The sequence below is a fragment of the Mustela nivalis genome (assembly GCF_964662115.1).
Source record: "Mustela nivalis genome assembly, chromosome: 14".
NCBI classification, from domain to species: Eukaryota; Metazoa; Chordata; class Mammalia; order Carnivora; family Mustelidae; genus Mustela; species Mustela nivalis.
The window spans coordinates 49,885,649-49,906,342 of record NC_139033.1 but is presented as its reverse complement, the minus strand read 5'-3'; the positions used below and the strand labels follow the sequence as shown (position 1 = coordinate 49,906,342).

Sequence of the window (20,694 nt, the reverse complement as noted above, 5' to 3'; positions counted from 1 at the left end):
GCTTAACCACTGAGCCACCCAGGCGCCCCCCTCTTTTAGTTTTTGATTGTCCTGGAAGCTTTTTATCTCTCCTTTTATTTTCAATGATAGCTTAGCTGGATATAGTATTTTTGGCTGCATGTTTTTTTATTTAGTGCTCTGGCCTGCCAGGTCTCTGTTGATAAATCTGCTGCCAATCTAATATTTTTACCATTTTATGTTAGAGACTTCATGTTCTGGCCTGCTTTCAGGATTTTCTCTTCATTACTAAGACTTATAAGTTCTACTATTTGATGATAGGGAGTGGACCTATTTTTATTTCTTTTGAGGGGAGTTCTGTCTGCCTCCTGGATTTTGATGCTTGTTCCCTTTGCCATATTAGGGAGATTATCTACAATAATTCTCTCCAATATTCCTTCTGCCCTCTTCTCTTTCTTCTTCTGGAATCCTGTATATTCTAATATTGTTTCATCTTACGGTATTACTTTTCTTTTGAATTCTCTCCTCGTGGTCCAGTAGTTGTTTGTCTCTCTTTTTTCAGCTTCTTTATTCTTCATCATTTGGTCTTCTATGTCACTAATTCTCTCTTCTGCCTCGTTTATCCTAGCAGTAAGAGCCTCCATTTTTTATTGCACCTCGTTAATAGCTTTTTTGATTTCAGCTTGGTTAGATTTTAGTTCTTCTATTTCTCTAGAAAGGGCTTTTATTTCTCCAGACAGAATTTCTCTCATATCTTCCATGCCTTTTTCGAGCCCAGCTAGCACCCTGAGAATCATCATTCTGAACTCTGAATCTGACATTTTACTAATGTGCATATTGATTAGGCCCCTAGCCTTCGGTACTGCCTCTTGTTCTTTTTTTCTGTGGTGAGTTTTTCTGCCATGTCATTTCATCCAGATAAGAATATATGAATGAGAAAATAAAATACTATCAGGGTGGCAAAACCCCCAGAAAAATGTATGCTAACCAAATCAGAAGAGACCCCAAATTGGGGGGAGAAGAAAGGGAGTAAAAAGAAGTTAAAAAAAAATTTTTTTTAATTAAAAAAAAATACACACACACACACACACACACACACACACACACACATATTAGACTGGTGGATGGAACAGAGCCACCCACTTGATTTTGGGTGTATTTTGGTCTCTTAGAAGATACCAAGTCCCAAGATTTTAAAGAATGAAAAACATATATAATCATAATTAAGGGTAAACATGAAGGGATAGAATATGACTGTAAAGTTGAAAATGTAAAAAAAAGTTCTGAAAAAGGAATTGATGAGATAAATTGGTTGGAAAAAGAAAGAATAAGAAAGTGGAGAGAATTTGCCCAGGCTGGAGACTGTGCTAGACTTAGGGTATATTTGGATATCACAAGAAATTCTATTCAAAAATGTTTTAGAGGAAAAACCCCTGTATATATACAAAAAATAAAGTTAGATACAATGAAGGATCAAGTATGACTGTAATAATGGTTTAAAAAGATTTTTTTTAGAAAGGTGTTGTTAAGATAAAGTAGTTAAAAATGTTAAAAGAGGAAAGAAGAAAACTTAAAAAAAATTACAATAAAAAGTATAAAAGTAAAAAAATTTAATTAACTTTGCAAGACTAAAGAATCTTGGGAAGAAAGCCATGAATTCCATGTTTTGCTTTCCCCTCCTCTGGAATTCCACTGTTCTCCTTGATCAATGAGCTTAGTCTTAGCTAGATGTTCTTGCTGATCTTCTTGGGGAGGGATCTGTTGTAGTGTTTCTCAAACGTCTTTGCCTGAGGCAGAATTGTGCCACCCTTGCCAGGGGCAACGCCAAGTAATCTCGGGTTCCGCTCTTGGGAACTTTTGTTTCCTGCATGCTTTCCGTAGAGCTCTGGAAGGTGGGAACGAAAATGGTGGTCTCCCAGTCTCCAACCTGGAGGAGCCAAGAGCTCTGGACCCCACTCCTCAGAGCACCTTCGGAGAAAAGTGCTCAGTTACTCCTGTCTCCCTGGTTTCTGGCTGCACTTGGGCTCACCTGGCCGGTGATCTATTGTTTCTGTCTCTGGCAGACAGTTCCATTTGGATTCTCCAAACCCAGCAGATTCCTGCTGCTCTGCCTCTTCGGCAGATGAAGGTGGGTCTCCCCGGATCTGACACTTGTGGGGTCCCTGCTCAAAGTGCAGTGGTCTCACTGTGCTGTGGATCACAGTTTAAGGTAACTCCAAGCTGAGAGCTCACTCCTCAGCTCTGTCTCTGTAGACTGCTTCCCCACTCTGATATTTGCGAGGTCTGCTACACTCAGACACCCTTGATCCTTCTGTGACCCTATGGGACTTGAGACCACACTGTCCCCGTGAGGGCTCTACTTAGCCTCTGGAGCAATGTCCCTCAGTGGAGCAGACTTTAAAATTTCAAATTTTGTGCTCCGTTGTTCCACCACTTGTCAGGAGCCAGCCGCTCCCCCTGCGGTTTATCTTCACCTCGCTTTGGATTCACTTCTCCACATGTCCTACCTTTCAGAAAGTGGTTGATTTTCTGTTTCTAGAATTGCTGCTCCTCTTCTCTTCAATCTCCTGTTGGGTTTGTAGGTGTTTGGAATGGTTTGATAACTATCAAGCTAAATTCCTGTGACCTGATGTCGCCTCAGCCTGCTACTCCCCTGCCATCTTGACTCTTCCCTTTGTATCATCTTGATAAATGCCAGTCTTTAGTGGTTCTCTCAACATTGAGATCTCACAATTAATTGTTTTTAAAATGACTTTTAAATAACATTTTTGAAGTAGAAGATTTTAAAAAGAAGATTGGTAAAGCACAAAGACTATAAAAATCTCTTCTAACCCTCTTCCCAGAAATAGCCAGCATTATTATTTTAGTTGATAATGTATTCAGTATTCAAATTAGTATATGTGGCATATAAATGTATATGTATCTATTTTTAAATTGGAATCATATTGTATATGTGTTTAATTGAATTGTGATTTTACACTTAATGGCATTTAAAAATTGTTCCAGGTCATTTAAGATACTTCTATAACATGATTTGTAAAGACTGCAGGAATTTGCATGGTGTCGATGGCTGTGCTGTAATGAATTTCAGCAGTCCTCTATGGTTGAATATTCAAAATGTTTGCAGTTCTGTGCTATTGTAAAGCCATTATTCAATTTAAATTTTCTATTGGCTTAAAAATAAAAGAGGAGCATTTTTCTTTTAAGTTGTTTTTAAATGGTTTATTTGATTTGTTCATATACTCTATTTCCAGGTTATCAGATGTAGTCATAAGGGCTTAAAATCAGGATTTAAAGTTCAGTACACATCTTTGAGTTCTTTTGTTTTATCAGTTATATTCTGTCTCATTTGTTCATCTCATTTTCACACCTAGACACTAAGCTTTTTGTGCAATCATATCATCTCTTAATAAACAAGAGTAACCCCTTTTCATAGCATCTGTGAACTTGGGCCATGTGTCTGGTATTGTTTGATAAATACATGTTGATTGATGTCTTTTGTAAAGATAGAATAGCTATGTAAATGTGGAAGAAATCGGCCAAGGAATATTTGTAAAGCAGAAATCATTTCTCTGCAGTTTCTGTTTGAGTCAGTGTGTCTCTTCCTCCCCTTCCCCTCCTCCTCTCCCCATTTACCTCACTACAGATTTCTGTGCAGACTTGTAATAAATAAACATTATTTTTCAGTCCTTCTTATTACTCCTCCCTTTTCTTCTTTAGGCTTTAAGTGTAGTGTCTATTATAAGGAAAAATCTAAATGATGATTAACTTCAAGAATGGTGATTCCAAGTAAGCATATATATGATCTTTCTATCCTCCACCTTCAAGAGAACTTGGTTTATTTAATGAAATATTTACTGAGGACTACCATCTGGTCTGTCTTTAATCCCTTGGCACATGAATGTCACTGTTGTGCCTACAGACAAACTCTTTCCTTTGCCTGGGAGATATTCTATTGGTTTCCCTGATTCTTTTATCTTTCTGGTCTCTGCTTAAATGTTATCTTCTTGAGAGGCCTTCTCAAGATCCCCCATTCTTTTGTGTCACAGCATTCTGTTCAGTGCTTTCATATTATGGCTTCAATTTATAGGTATACATATGGTCATTTATGGTCTTACCTTTAAGTTCTGTGAGGGGAGGAAACTTGCATCTCTTTTTCAACATTTCTGTGCTTACTTCCAGCACAGAGGGCCTAATGGAAGTTTGCAGCTTACAGTAGCAATCAAGTAATATGTAATTACATTGAAGGTTTATAAATTCTAAGATAAGTGACCCAAGGGCATGAATCATTTTCTCCAGCTTCCTTCTGAGTATCACCCCTCCCCATGTTTCCCATCCTTTCTCCAAAGCTTAAGCAAAATTCTGAAGTATAGGAACATTTGATTTCCATCTGTCACCCTTTTACATTAGAAGGCCTTTCAAAATATACTCATTGAGTGAATGTGTGCTGGGTTCTGTCATCCATTATAGCTCTAGTGCTTAAGAAGCTAATAGTCTAATAGGGCAAATATGACTCTATCTAGTAAGACGGATAAGGAGAGATGATCTGTGAGTTGCATTGATCATGGAAGTCTGTATTCCCATAGATAACTGTCAGGTTTGGCATTTGTTTTCCCAGTTATGGTTAGTCGATATACAGTACAGCACTTGTATTGAACATCCAAGATGCCAATACATTGTTTCTGTCTTCCCATTAAGTCTGTCAGTACATGGTTGGTACTTGAAGCAGTATCTTGGACATGCTGTTATTTGGGTTTTACAGATTTGTTTGTTAAATTCCACACATTGAGTGAAATCATATGATAATTGTCTTTCTCTGATTAGCTTATTTAGCTTAGCATAATACCTCTAGTTCCATCCACATTGTTACAAATGGCAGGATTTCATTTTTTGATGTCTGATTAATATTCCATTGTAGGTATATCAGTATGTATGTGTGTATATATATATATATATATATATATATTATTATTATCCATACATATAAAAAATATATATATACCACATCTTTATCCAGTCATCTGTTGATGAACATCTGGGCTCTTTCTATAGTTCGACTATTGTGGGCATTCCTGCTATAAACATTGAGATGCCTGTGCCCCTTCAGATCACTGCATTTGTGTCTTTGGGGTAAATACCCAGTAGTGCAATTGTTGGGTCGTAGGGGCTCTGTGACTTTTTTTTTTTTTTAACTAATACAGCCCATCTAAAGTGATGCTATGCTTGTTGCAGGCTTAAACCTTAAGACAGTTTGATTGCTTCTGTTTTGCCCTTGTGGGAACAGTGAGCCATATGTAAGAAGTCTGGGTATCCTGTTAGACTGCCTATGTTGAAAGACGACCTGGAGAGGGGAGCAGTACTGAACATACATGCAGAAAGAGAGGAGTCCAACCACCCTGGCTTCCCAGATGAACCCACCTTTTCCCACAAAAGTATTAGAAATGTGAGTGAAGCTATCTTGGACATTCTAGCTCTAGCCACCAAAATGACAGTGGTCTCATTAGAAACCGTTAGGCCAATAGGAAAAAAAAATCTAGATACCCACAAGAAGATGGCTTCTTGACTTCTCCAGGAATCATGAGAAATAAGAAACTGATTATTGTTTTAAGGCACTCAGTTTTGGAGTGCTTTGTTACATAATAATAGATAAATAGTACAGGTGGCTAGTGGACATTTTGAGTGACAACTTCCCAATTCTGCAGAAATTATAAAACTAATTCAAGCAGAATTATCTAGAAATTCTCTCAATCTCAGGGTCAGGTTTTCAGGAGACAAACAGTCGTAGTATAAGTGGTACCTCTTTTGCAGTCACTTGTGCTTTCAACAGAAACCTTGATTTTTTTTCCCTATACAGGTATACGGTATTCCATAGTGTATGTGTACCATACATTTCTTTATGACTAAATTTTCTGTATGCAAATAATGAAGCACAAATGTGCATTTATCCAGGATATTTTTTTTTAAATATTTTATTTATTTATTTGACAGGGAGAGATTACAGGTAGGCAGAGAGGCAGGCAGAGAGAGAGGAGGAAGCAGGCTCCCCGCTGAGCAGAGAGCCCGATGTGGGGCTCGATCCCAGGACCCTGGGATCATGACCTGAGCCGAAGGCAGAGGCTTTAACCCACTGAGCCCCTCAGGTGCCCCCAGGATAATTTTTTTAAAGATTTTATTTATTGGGGTACCTGGATGGCTCAGTGGGTTAAAGCCTCTGCCTTCTCGGCTTGGGTCATGATCCCATGGTCCTGGGATCAAGCCCCGTGTTGGGCTCTCTGCTCCGCCAGGAGCCTGCTTCCTCCTCTCTCTCTGCCTGACTCTCTTCCTACTTGTGATCTCTGTCAAAAAAATAAAAGAAAATATTTAAAAAATATTAAAAAAAAGAAATTACCTCAAGTGAAAAGGAATTAGTTATTTGGAAGAAATTTAAGCTGATATTTTTATATTATAGTAATCATCAAACTTTTTTGTATGAAGTTACTGTTTTCACCTCTGAAATAGCATGACCACATAGTTGTGATGAGAGTTCCTTAGTTGAAGAAGATAAAGAATATTGCTGGTGAAGATTTTTAGTTCTTTGAGAGATAATAATTGATAGAAATGCTTAACATCTTTGTAGGAATACCATCATAACATATATAATGGAAAGGAAGACATCAGATAAATACAAACTATTATGGTAGGCTTTGTCGCCCAGTTTTGCTTTATTCTGTGAGCTTATTTAAAAAGAAAAAGAGGTCTTGAAAAAGAATAATGCTGTGTTTAAATTACACTTTCAAAGACAAAAATCTTGTTCCAGTTTGAGCACCTTGGAAATTGTCTTGAATTCTCTGTGGGTTTGAAGCGAATATATTACTTGATTTCTGAAACCAAGGGTAGATTGGTATGTAAGATCTTTGGAGAGCTGTACCAACTGCAACTCCAGAAATTACTTCCTTACTACTAATTCTTTTTTATTGTTAATCCTTTAATCACTGCTTCTTAAAAATAAAACACACTTGTACACCTATGCCCTTAAATCTTAGAATATTAAATTATAGGCCTCAGAGAAATGCCTTACTGTATATAACTTATTTTTTATAATTTTTTTAAGATTCAGAGCTAGGAAGGAAATAGACAAAGTAGTTTATTTCCCATTTGGGAAACTGTTCTTATTATAAATCTCTCTCTTTATAATCAAAATATAAGAAATGGAGAAATGGAGAGGAAGGCCTTGATTATTTTTTAACATGTTTAAATGACTGATTGTGGACCTTTAAACAAAAATTTTTAAGTTGTTTTTTTCTAAAAAATATAATGATTAGTCTCTAGCCAACTCTGTTTCTTATACTGATAGTTGTATGTGCTTTGTTACATATAAAAATATATCAAATGTGAAGGTGACATTACCATTTTTTTTTTTAGACTTGTAAAGATTTTATTTTTACAGAGCAGTTTTAGGTTCACAGCAATATTAAGGGAAAGGCATAGAGAGTTCTCATATGTTTTCTGTCCTCATACCTGCATAGTGTACCCCATTATCAGCAATACCCACCAGAGTGGTAGGTTTGTTGTAATTGATGAATCTTCATTGACACATCATAATCACCCAAAGTTTGCAGTTTTCCCCAGGGTTCGCTCTTGGTGTTGTACATTCTTTGGATTTGGACAAACATATAATGACACTTAGCTATCATTATAGTATTATACAGAGTAGCTTCACTGCCCTGAAAATTTTCTGTTCTACCTATTTCTTCTTCTTCTTCTCCTAATCCCAGGCAACTGATTATGTTTTTATTGTCTCCATAGTTTTACCTTTTCCGTAATGTCATATAGGTGGAATCATATAGTACATGGTTTTTCCAGGTTGGCTTCTCTTACCTAGTAATACGCACTTTAAGTTCCTCCATGTCGTTTTATGGTTTGATAGCACCTTTCTTTTCAGCACTGAATAATAGTCCATTGTCTAAATGTACCATATTTATCTATTCACCTGTGAAGGACATCTTAATTCTTGCAAATATTTATAGTTCTAAATAAATCTGCTATAAATATCCACGTGCAGGCTTTTGTGTGGACATGTTTTTAGCTCATTTTGGTGAATACCAAAGAATGCAGTTCCTGGATTGTATGGTAAAAGAACATATTTAATTTGTAAGGAACTGCTACACTGACTTTCAAAGGGGCTGTACTATTTTGCATTCCCAGTGTAGCAATGAATTCCTAGCAATCCACGAAACTTCCTTTGCTCCACATCCTCATCTGCCTTTGGTGTTATAGGTATCTATAGATTTTGGCCATTTTATTGATATCTTTAATTTGCATTTCCTTGACATATTGTTCATATGCTATCTATGTGTCTTCTTCTTCTTCTTTTTTTTTTTTTTAAGATTTTATTTATTTATTTGACACAGAGAGAGAGAGATCATAAGTACACAGAGAGGCAGGCAGAGAGAGAGGGAGAAGCAGGCTCCCCGCTGAGCAGAGAGCCTGATGCAGGGCTCAATTCCAGGACCCCGAAATCATGACCCGATCCAAAGGCAGAGGCTTAACCCACTGAGCCACCCAGGCACCCCTCTATGTGTCTTTGATGAGCTATCCATTAAGATTCTTTGGCACATTTTTTTTTTAAACTGCTTATTTTCTTACTGAATTTTAAGAGTTCTTGTGTATTTTGGATAACAGTCTTTTATCAGGTGTGTCTTTTGCAAATATTTTCTCCTAATCTGTGGCTTAGTGTCTTGATAGTGTCTTTCACAGAGCAGAGGTTTTTAATACTGATGAAGTCCAGCTCATCAGTGATTTATTTCATGGCTTGTGCCTTTGTGTTGCATTTAAAAAGTCATCCCTATACCCAAGTTCATCTAGATTTTCTCCTTTGTTATCTTCTAGTTTAATAATTTTGCATTTTACATTTAGATGATCCATTTGACTTAATTTTTGTGTATAAGTTCTGTGTCTAGATGCATTTTTTTTGTATGGGAACTCCAGTTGTTCCAAAACCATTAGTTGAAAAGTCTTTGCCCCATTATATTGCCCCTGCTTCTTTGCCAAAGATCAGGTGACTCTTTTTATGGGATCTGTTTCTGGATTTTATATTCTGCTCCATTGATCTATTTGTTTATTCTTTTGCCAAAACCAAACTGTTTTGATTATTGTAGCTCTATATTAAGTCTTGAAGTTGGGTAGTGTCAGTCCTCCAATTTTGTTCTTCTTTGGTATTGTGTTGGCAATTCTTGGTCTTTTGTGTCTCCATATTAGCTTTAGAATCAGCTTATTGATCTCTATAAAATGTCTTGCTGGGATTTTGACTGAGATTGTACTGACTCTATAGATGAAGCTGGGAAGTACTGACATCTTGACAGTTTTGAGTCTTTCTATCCATGAACAGAAAATCTGTCCATTTATTTAGTTCTTTGATTTTGTTCCACAGATTTTTAGTTTTCTTTTTTTAAAAGATTTTATCATTTATTTGTCAGAGAGAGAAAGAGCGCACACAGGCAGAATGGCAGGCAGAGAGAGAAGCAGGCTCCCCACCGAGCAAGGAGTCCATTGTGGGACTTGATCTCCAGACTCCAGATCGTGACCTGAGCTGAAGGCAGTTGCTTAATCAACTGAGCTACCCAGGCGTCCCTATAGTTTTCTTCATAGAGACCATGTTTTGTTAGATTCATGCCAGTTTCATTTTGGGGGGTTGCTAATGTAAATGATGTTGGATTTTAATTTCAAATTTGACTTGTTTATTGTTGCTATATAGAAAAGAGATTGACTTTCTGTGTTAACCTTATATCATACAACTTTGCTGTAATTGCTTATTAGTTCCTGGAGTTTTTGACTTTTCTTTGTTTAATCTACATATATGATCATGTCATCTGCAAATACGGTTTTCTTTCTTCACCATTTGTATATCATTAATTTTCTCTTAATATATTGTCTTACCGCATTAGTTAGTACTTGCAGTATCCTGTTGATGATCATTACCATTTTTATCCTCCTTTCTATGAAATCTGTGTTAAAATTTTCTTAATTTATTCACAGCTCACCAAAGCTCATCGACAAGGACACATGGTGAAAGTGGATTGGCTGGACAGATTGACATTTAGAGAAATAGAAATGATAAATGAGGTGGGTTGTATCCCTCTTTCCCCTGCTTCCCCTAAATATCTTGTCAGGATGTCTAAGTCAGGATTTTTTGAGAAGCACTTTTGTTGCCAGGTTATCTCACAAATGTGAGAGCATTGAGGATAGTCTGTAATTGTGAGTTTTGTGTTAATAAGTGGAAAACTTGGAATATCTGTTTTTCTTGTTTTAATGTTATATTGAACCATGAAGAAGGCAGTGGACATCATAAGTGTACTTGTATTATACAAGTGAAGCCACTGTTAAGCTTGATGCCTCACTTGTATGTTCTCTCTCCATTTGGCAGCTTATGTTTAGGTTCAGTTCAGTATTGGATTCTTCCGAAACAGTGCTGCCCGTTTACTTCACTTACCCTAAGTCATTCTTAGTAATTCCTGTCCCCAGTTAAGATACTGTGTGTAGTATGTGCTATACTACATACAGGACTCTGCAACTTACATGGTTCAAAGTAATTTGTTTCTTGATCTTGTTTATTGGTCTAGAATATGTTTCATTAAAAGATGGCTTCCATGAAACTTTCCAAAAAAAGTTAGAACAAAATTTTCTTTTTTATATATTTACACTGAAATACTAGATGTGTGGCTTAACATTCTGTGTCTAGAGAGTAGAAAGAACAATTATTTTAATCACATTAGCAGAGAAGAATGTCAACTTTCGTGATATGCCTAATTTATTGTGATCACCACAGGGCATAACTGACTTATTTTATATTCTCTGAATGATTTTTACTGGGTTGAAAGAGAAAATTTTAATTTTATAATGAACGCTTAATAAAAGTTAAATTCTACTATTGTTCATTTTTAAAAAAAGAAATTAGTTGGTTTAGCTGTTTATATTCAGTATGAATAAACTGGGAGTTTTTTCTAAATTTATTCATAATACACTCTCATTTACTGAAATGAGAAGAAAAATTCACTTTTTTAAATGTTTATAATAGTCACATTCCTAAATTAGTTAAATCAAAATGTTTACTTATGTTTTTCTGTTCTTTAACTTAAATAGCCTATGGTGTAGAAAAGGCAGTGTTAGGGCTTACTTTGTCCAGTCGTACTTACCTTTTCTACCGCCACTCGTTGAAAGGTAGGAGAGCATTGCCATTACCATAATTAGACTGTAATATGTATCATAAAGCTGAACAATTTAAGTGATTTCTTTAGACCTTTATGATTTTACACGTAATGATTTAAAGCCATTTTAAAAATAGGTTTAAGTCTTATCACCCTTTATCACCCTTTTGGACTTCATTTTATTTTCACTTTGTTACATGTTTCCTTTTTTTTTTTTAATAAAGGGGACACATTGTTATGTTGGAGAGAAAGGAACTATTTCCCAATATGTTTAAAGTATATTGAGAAAAATTTACAAATGATTGCGAGTTATCTTAAGACCACTCGTAAATTGTGAAAAACTTGTGAAGGTTGTTTATAATAATGGAATAAATATTTGTTATATTTTAAGTTGTACTTGAGAGATCATGTATTAGTGAATTGGAAATAATGATACATACTGATCCTTTAAGACAATGTTGAAGATCAAGATTTTTCATAAAAATCTTTTTTTTTTTTTTTTTTTTTTTTAGAGTGAGAAACGAAGTTCTAATTTCATGTACTTGATGGTTGAGTTTCGATGTGTCAAGTGTGATGATAAGGAATATGGTATTGTTTATTATGAAAAGGTATTTGCCTTGGAACTGTTTATGGTCTCTGAAGTAGAGGGGAGGGGAAACATTAAAAAAAATTACTGTTGTACCTGCTGAGATGAGTTATTTGGTTGCAGGAAAGCAGCAGACAGCTGTCAGCTGCAGCTGTTTGTATATACACAAATCAGATCATATAGCTACAACAAGATTACAAAAGCCTATCATTCATGTAATGCAGTTCTGGGTTCCAGAATTCAATAAATATGCAACAGATTAAAAACTTTTTGATTAATCGTTCTGCAAATTGGCAAGTCGGACATTAAAGTGATAACTTTATTAACAGTTAGTATTCATTTGAAAAATAAAAAGGGAATCAGTTTTTAAGTGATAAGCTTTTGAAAATTAAGGGTATATTTACTATTTGAGTTTGTATATATAATGTGTGAGCCTAACATATGCATGCTTATCAAAACTTCCTAAGTGTGTATTTATGTAATAAAGGCAGAATTTTTAAAAAAACATGTTTTCAGTAGGCTGAGTGATAACAAATATGCATTTAATGGATTGGCTCTGGTCTGCTCATTATCCAAAATAAAGTAGTTTTGTGTTTGATATGTTGCTACTTGAAAAATATCTGTGCCTTAAATGCTTGTTGAAGGGTCTTAATTTAAGCACTATAGAAATAATTGCACACGTAGTTCAGAATCACATAAACCAGGTATTATTGTGGAAATAACCTTAGACAGGTGCTTAAATCAGTATGAGTGAGGGCAGACTTTTGATACATGGCATAATGGAATAATATTTCTTCTAGTATATAGCTAAGCTTATATGCAATATATTTGTGTATTAGAAGCAACACTTCTAAATTATATTTATGCTTTAGTGTTATTTACTAAAGCTGTCATAGTGATTTTTTAAAATATAAATTTTTTCATAAATGTAAGTTACTACTTGAAAGAAGTTTTTGTAATGGAGTTTTGAGTTTGTGTAGTTAATTTATGATTATTTTTCTGGTAACTTTCAAGTTAACACATATTTTTTTCTCTTTAGCTTGTATCCCTTCCCTTTAGTAAAAGGTTAGAAAAAGTTAACTTTTAGTTGATAAATAATAGTCTTTGGTAAAAAGAAGTTAGGAAGATAAACTAACATAGCTTATTAATTCATTAGAAAAGCTACATTAAAAAGGGGAAATATAGGTGAGTGAAATTGTTTTGTCACTTTAATAAACTAACATTTTACATCTTATACTATGTAATGAAAAAGTATTTCTCCTCCATATAGGGTTTGTATTGCAAAAACATGCTAATGGAAATGGTGCTTTGAAGCAGAAGAGATTTGAAGAATCTTTGAAAGACAGCTTTGATAATAGATGAAATAATAACAATAAAAATTAGAAGAATTTCAACCTTTTGAAAAGGTTCTTGGCCCCTTTCTGCTGCTTCTTGAAAATTGCTCATAAATTAATGCCTGTCTACCTACCCTGTCATATTTCCACTTAGTGTAAAGATTGCTGGGCTAGTGTATTGAATCTAATGGAAATAGACTTTCTTGTCACCTGTCTTTTGTGACAGATAGCCTTAGTGAAGATTACTTGTCACAGTTGGGCTGATAAATGTGTTTTCTGGTGTTGTGACTGAGAACCAGCCTGTTAAACAACGGCTGTGGGAATTTGTGGTTTTCTGTAAGACTCAATTACTGAACTAAAGTCAAGTCCCAGTACTTCCCTTCTTTCACTCTTTCCTGATTTGCCTGCACATATCTTACATTGGAAATACTAGCATTTGGAAATTGACAGAAAAGCTTGATGCGAGGTATATAGTTGTGAGGAAATGAATTTTGATCTTAATTAGTTTACCATTTTCTGGTATGTATGCAGTGACATTTACTATGCTGAATTACCAAAAATGATACCAAGAAAGTAAAGCAGCTTTGTGTCTTAAGAATTGATGGATTAATTCTTCTTATTCAAGTTTCCACTGTATTGAGTAGAAGCAACGCTGCTGAGTCTCTAGCTATGTATAAATTTCAGCTAACATTAACACCTTGCTTAAAATCCAACTTCTTTGAATGGAACTCAGTTGTGCTAATTTGAAAGTTACCAACATCTACTTAGTATTTTTTGCAAATGATGCAACACATCCCTGTGCCATAATTTAACCATACTTTGTGGTTTCTAGTTGTAAGTTTGAAAATTAGGATATTATTACTTTGGCCCACTAGGGTTATAAGCAGAGTTAAAAATAACTGACAAAAACAATCTACTGATTTTTAGACCTCATATATCTAAAAACTGTAACAAGTTTTTTATTGTTAGATTTTATTTTTCCCCAAATATTCATTAGCAATAACAGGTAAAAATTGGATATGTATTTTAAATTGCAGTTGAAAGAAGATGCGTTTTTAAAAGGGAGGAATAGTGCTCATTAAATAGAACTAAAATACTTTGGAGTGTACATTATCATGTATTATTTCTTACCATTTGGTTAAATTTTGTTTATTTTTTTTAACTTACTACACTATAATCCAGGATGGTGATGAGTCATCTCCAATTTTAACAAGCTTTGAGATAGTAAAAGTTCCTGACCCTCAGATGTCTATGGTGAGTTATTGCCAAATTTCTTACAAAAGTGCTTTTTTCCAGAGTGATTATGACTTGGATCTACAGCATACATTTTCTTTTAAAAAAGTATATCTGTACCTAAGTCAGTTCTCCAAAAGTGACTTATAAGTCCATTTTAGCTAACTGGAAGTAGGTTCAGATGGAACTTTACAATATCAACATCTAAAAATACGGTTAGAATAACATATTGTTGGGGAAACATTTATTTGAATTATTGGAAGAGTAAGGGATGTAGTCATGAAGTGATAGCTTGGGAAGCAGGTATTTGAAAGTTTTTTATTCCAGGATGTAACACTGGGTTCAATGGATGAGAATTTTAGGGAGATTAATTTTGTTGAAAAATCTGGAAGATCATTGTAGCTGCTAGAACTGTTTAATTTGGATCTTGGTGACTTGGATGATTTTGAGATACCCATCTATGGAATTTTTGAGGTGATAGTTTGGGGATGTGAAGCAGGAAGAATTCTTTGCAATAGTGGTTTAATTTGATGACTTTAAATTTAGAAAGTTTCAGCAAAAAATCCTTTTAGTAGCATAATACCATGATATTCACACTTACAACTCATGACATCACCCTGAACCATTTTATTCTTATTTTTTATGTTTCTGATTGGATTAGTTACCTTCTTAATCAGACCAAAGTGAATTTAAAGTAGTATATTAGAAGATAGAAGTATGATGATGGAGGTAAATACAGGTCATTAAAGCAAGAAGTAATGACTGATGTTCCAACATCAAAGGAAGAGATAGGGAGAAAGAGTATAAAAAACTAGAAAAAAAGGCAACCTGGGAATCTTTTGGAAACAAACATCCTAAATATCATAAAGGTGACATTTCATCACTGGAAAATAGTGCTGGGGAACTAATGATGAGCCATTTGGAAAAAGATAAAATTAAATTAGACCCGGGACACCTGAGTGGCTCAGTGGGTTAAAGCCTCTGCCTTCCGCTCGGGTCATGATCTCAGGGTCCTGGGAACCAGCCCCGCATCAGGCTCTCTGCTCAGTGGGGAGCCTGCTTCCTCCCTCTTTCTCTCTGCCTGCCTCTTTGCCTGCTTGCAATCTCTGCCTGTCAAATAAATAAATAAAATCTTTAAAAAAATTAAATTAGACCCATACCTCACATCATACATAAAGAAAAACTCCAAATAGATCAGGGATCGGATTTAAGTATTAAAAAAACAAGGCCTTATGAGTACTTTACTTTCAGTGTAGTTCCCTGCCCTCAGTCACTACTGGCAAGTTAAACTGCTAAGATGATAGTACACTGATATTACAAGGTCACTAGTAGCTCATAGGAAGAGGGAATGCTTTAGCCTGGGTTGTCAGGGAAGATTATAGAGTAAAGGTTTTATCTGTGTGGGTAGAGGATGTAAAAACCTTGACTGTATGGAGAATAGGGGGTGTTATGAGATGTTTTAAGAAGCTGGAACAGCAAATACTTATTATGGCACTAGAGAAGCATAAGACATGTTTAGTTTCCCTGTCACAAAATGGTGATTATTTTTTTCAAATTAATTTTCATTCCTTTTTTTTTTTTTTTTTTTTTAAAGATTTATTTATTTATTTTAGAGAGAGAATAGGGGGAGGGACAGAGGGAAAGAATCTTGAAGCAGACTCCTGCCAGGGGTGGAGCCTGATTTGAGGCTCAGTCTCAGGACCTATGAAATCATGACCCTGAGATGAGGTATTTAAAAAAAAAAATACATAGGGGACAAAAGTTGTAACAAGAATAAGATGTTAAGTGTTATAAAGTGGTCTTGAGTAAGCAACTACTTATTTTTGCATTTCTAATTGGCTGTTGAAACTTCCTTTTGATGAAACTTACATTATTGATAAGTATTTATAAATAATTTATAGGAGAATTTAGTTGAGAGCAAACACCACAAGCTTGCCCGGAGTTTAAGAAGTGGACCGTCTGACCATGATCTCAAACCTAATGCTGCCACAAGAGATCAACTAAATGTAAGAGAATTTTTAAAGTATTAATATAAAAATAATGAAATGTGTAATTTGGTTGCAGCTGATATGTTAGCCACTCATTTGAAAGTGGTTCAGATGCATATTTTTTCCCCAGGGTAATAAAATCTGCGTAATTTCAACAGATCTGTTTTTTCTGTAGTTTTTGTATTTGTTTTAAATCATTTTGGGGCTTTAAGAAAATATATTAACCCTGGAGGCAGATCTACAAATAGTATATACTTTCTTGATATAGTGGTCTTAGAAAATGGCCCTAAGGTACTGGTTCAGAGAAACCTTGGTGTGCACAAATGCATTGTGTATGTTAACTTCATAGGGGAAATGTTTATTGTTTACAAACTCAGTTATCTAAAAGGGGACTTTTGCTATTTTGATTTGGTTTATTTTTATTTTTGGTTGAATGAAATGAGCTCTGTAGTTACAGATTTTTATATGGAGTGTTAATTTTTAAATTTCGTCTTTTTCTCCCCCTACACTCCAATAATATTCTTTTTAGACTAATAAGTACAGCAGGTTTAAGTTTTACTCTGTTGCATGTATATTCTCCCTACTTCTATACAAGTTCTATAGAAATATTTAAATAAATGAAAAATTTTTAATGAAATGGAAGTAAATAGGAAGAATATATTTGACAAAAGTAGTTTTTTTCCTTTGTTGTAGATTATTGTGAGTTATCCACCAACCAAGCAACTTACGTATGAAGAACAAGATCTTGTTTGGAAGTTTAGATACTATCTTACTAATCAAGAAAAGGTAAGTATCTTGAATATTTTCATATATCTGATTTATCTGTAAGATTTTTGCTAATAAGATGAAGTTAAATTCCCATGGAAATAGAGTGTTACTGTCAAATTAAAAATATGATATAGGTGTATATGTATGATACATTATTTTTTAAATATTACAAAGGGTATATGCACAGAGACACAGGTACCAGTTACATGGTGCATAGTTTATGCATACATGCATAGTTTGAATGGGTTAAGTCAGAGAGACTTGGGTTCAGTTTCTGGCACTTCTACTTATTCTTAACTGTGTAAGATTAGGAGAATTTCTTTGGAAGCTTGGTTTCCTCAATTTTCTAATGATGCCGGCCCTTCACAGGTGAGGTAATACTGGTGAATAAACTGGCCAAGTACCTGGCACTTAGTAGATGCACAGTGAATGTTGAATCACTTCTGTCTTCATTGTTCTCACTTCTTTCAGCCTAGATGACTAGCCAACTATTTATGTTATTCAAGGGACTATAGAATTTTGGAGGAGATGTAGCTAGAGAGAGAATATGAGAAGTATAATTTGAAATGTGTAAATTGAGTTTGTGGAGTGGCATCCATCTTGGCATGCAGGAGGCAAGGTTAGAATGAGACATTTGCTTTTCTTTTCTTTCCTTTTTTTTTAAGATATATTCATTTATTTGAGAGAGAGAGAGAGTGTGTAAATAGAGAGGAGGGGCAGGGGGAGAGGGAGAGGGAGAGAGATAATCTCAGGCAGACTCAGCATTGAGTATGGAGCCTGATGCAGGTCTCAATCTCACAACTCTGAGATCATGACCTATGCTGAAATCAGGAGTCGAATATCAGGAGTTGGCCACTTAACTGACTGTGGCATTTAGGGGCCCCTAGACATTTGCTTTTCTTAATGAAACCAAGGAGTTGATGAATTTCTGGAGAGAGAATTATGATAAATTAGCACTAGATTTGGGTCTGGGGACTTGGTTCCTTGTGTTACTATTGCTACTAAGAAACTTTTTGACAGCTGGTCAATCATTTCACCTGTCTGAGTTGTGGTTTTCATATTTAATATGAGTTTATTAAATAATTGGGAACTTCTAGGTCTCTTTTCATACTTAAAGTATGTCAATTTTTAGAACTGTCAATTCTTAGAACATAGGTTCTAGGATTAACTCTAAAGATAAGGTAGTAGTAACCAGTATCGATTCACCATCCACGGTGTGCCAGGGATCTTTTCAGTCCCACAACAACCCCAGAATATCAGTCTTAATGTTAGTCTTCTACAGATGAGGAGACCTGTGCGGCAGCACAGAACTTACAGATGCTAACTCGTGATGTGCTCATATCTCTGAGTTAGAAGCGAACTCAGTCAGTGAAGCTGTAGAAAAATGGATTGTACGGGAAATATTTGCAACGTCATGCATGTGCCTGAGCAGGCATTCTGTAACTTTTTGGGGACAAAACATAGAAGTGTTAGGAAAATTAATATCTGTCAGAAAGCTATTATATAATTCTATGAGAATGAATGAATATGTTCTACAATCTCATGAGACAGTCTTTAGCTACTTTGTTGAACTTGCTTTTCTGAAACACTTGCATTTCTTTTAGTTTCTGAAGTAAAGATAAAAATTCATTTGCAGTTCATCTTAACTCTTCAGCTTTTCTTCTTTATCTTTTATTGATGCCTTGGGAAATTCTTTGTAGATAAGTCATATTAACTCTTCTTTACGTCCTTAACAAGAGTGAGAGAAGAATTTTAAATTTAGTATAACTTTAAGTGTTATTTTCGTCATCACTGCAAAAAGGGAAATATTCATCAATAGAAACTCAGGGAATGATTCTGTGTTTTATAAAAAAGTTTGGGTTAGTACATGATATTCAGTTAAATGAAGAATAACCTTAGTCCCAGAAATTGCATCTTGAATTTAGCACAGTGTTTTCTAAAATACACAGTGAGATATTGAATTAAACCTGTTAGAATGTATGGGTTCAAGAAGCATAGAAAAGATTTACAGAGCAGAACTGCCTTAGATAGAAAGGCTTGCAAGAAAAATTGTTTGTTTAAACAAGTAGTCACTTCTCACTGAAATTCAATTACTTCTAGATATGTGCAAAAGAAATAAAATGCTCAAGTGATATAAAGTGTGTGACAAGTTTCATTTAACTAGTTGATTTCAAGTTTTCGAAAGGTGGGTGATGAAACTTCAATTCTCAGGACATATTATAGGATTCTTATGATCACTAGAGTAGAACAAACAATATTTTTTAATGTTTGGGAAGCACTTTTCAGTAAACCAAATATATATATTGGCCTTGAAGTGACCAGAGGAATTATTCACACAGCTGCATTTGTATCTTTGTAATAATTTAAAATGGGTTTTGTAGAAAACAAATACTCTGATACCCCTGTCCCTTAATTTATTTATACTAAGAAATTCTTTCAGTGTCAGTTTCTCAGAAACTTATTTAGGCTATTTGGCATTTGGGCCCCAGGGCTGAAAAGATTTAGTGGAGAGAAAACAGTACTTAGAAGACAAATTGATAGAAATTAGTTCTTACAAAGTTACGTTTCTTATTACTTTTTAATTAAATTCCGTCTTCTCACCTACTTTTTTCTAAATGACTTCTTAAGTACTTCAGATGAAAGTACTTCTTAAGTACTTTCAGATGAAAACCATCTAGTCTGGATTTGATATTGCGCCTAAAAAGTTCACAATAACCACTTTGTCTAGCAAAACCAATGACATTTAGGAAGAATTTTTAAATTTGTGGTCCATACTATGTAGGAAGTGACCTATTTTTATGAAATTCAAAATGTGAATATTGTAACTTTTGAAACGAGTCAGTGGTAAATGGCTTCTGCTTATAAAAATATTAATTGAAAATAACTTTCTTAATGGCTTTTTATTATCTTTGGGGGGAAAAAGCAGTAAGAAGAGTCACATGTGGTAAAGATAATAGTGATGCATTGACTGTTCTGTGAAGCTGTTTCTGAAGTAGCTACTGAGACAGTAGCATCAGGACAATAATCATATTTGTGCTTTCTGTCAAGAAATTGATGACGAACCATAGCAGTAATGAATTCAGTTCAGAAAGTGTTTTTTACCTCTCTTGGCCTAGTATTGTTCAAGACTCTGGGCTTCAAAAAACCATTTCTCTGTCTCCATATAAATTGAAACTGTTTTAGGGAAATAATATTTCTACACAGTTAAAATGGAGAAGCATAAGCGTTTAATTGATTAAAGGTTACTCTTAATAAACATTTAGGTAATTGCTATAGTAGAAATGTGGAGTAGAGCAAACAGTGCACAGTGGTATGAAGGAAATTTCACAGAGCAAAGATTGGTCTTGAAGTTTGAATAAGCTTCGATGATATTTTTATTTGATGATAATTTTTCATGGGGAAGAAAAGCATGAGTAAGGCAATGTGTTAGGTTCAGAGACAAAAAATTATATGAATGGTTTAGAAACAGAAAAGATGGAGTCCATTTGAGCCTTGAATTCTACACCTGGGAGTTGGATTTCACTGGCCATAGGAAACAAACCACTACAGCAACAGAATGTGTCTTAAGAAGTAATTGTTTTAAGGAAGTCAAGCCAAGGTGGATTGGAGGAGATCTGGGAATGAAACAGACCTAATTAGGAGGC

General features: G+C 34.8%; 1 protein-coding gene across 2 annotated transcripts in view; it reads left to right on the top strand.

The window, feature by feature from the left end:
• Positions 1 to 20,694, top strand: part of PIK3C3 (phosphatidylinositol 3-kinase catalytic subunit type 3) — a 141,760-nt gene that overhangs the window by 31,549 nt on the left and 89,517 nt on the right. Inside the window, exons 5-9 of one of the 2 annotated variants that reach the window (XM_082698239.1) lie at positions 9,973 to 10,059; positions 11,654 to 11,749; positions 14,244 to 14,315; positions 16,196 to 16,300; positions 16,976 to 17,068. In XM_082698239.1, the coding sequence (XP_082554365.1) occupies positions 9,973 to 10,059; positions 11,654 to 11,749; positions 14,244 to 14,315; positions 16,196 to 16,300; positions 16,976 to 17,068 (453 nt within the window). The remainder of the gene's footprint in view (positions 1 to 9,972; positions 10,060 to 11,653; positions 11,750 to 14,243; positions 14,316 to 16,195; positions 16,301 to 16,975; positions 17,069 to 20,694) is intronic. The other variant, XM_082698240.1, reaches the window with a different exon arrangement.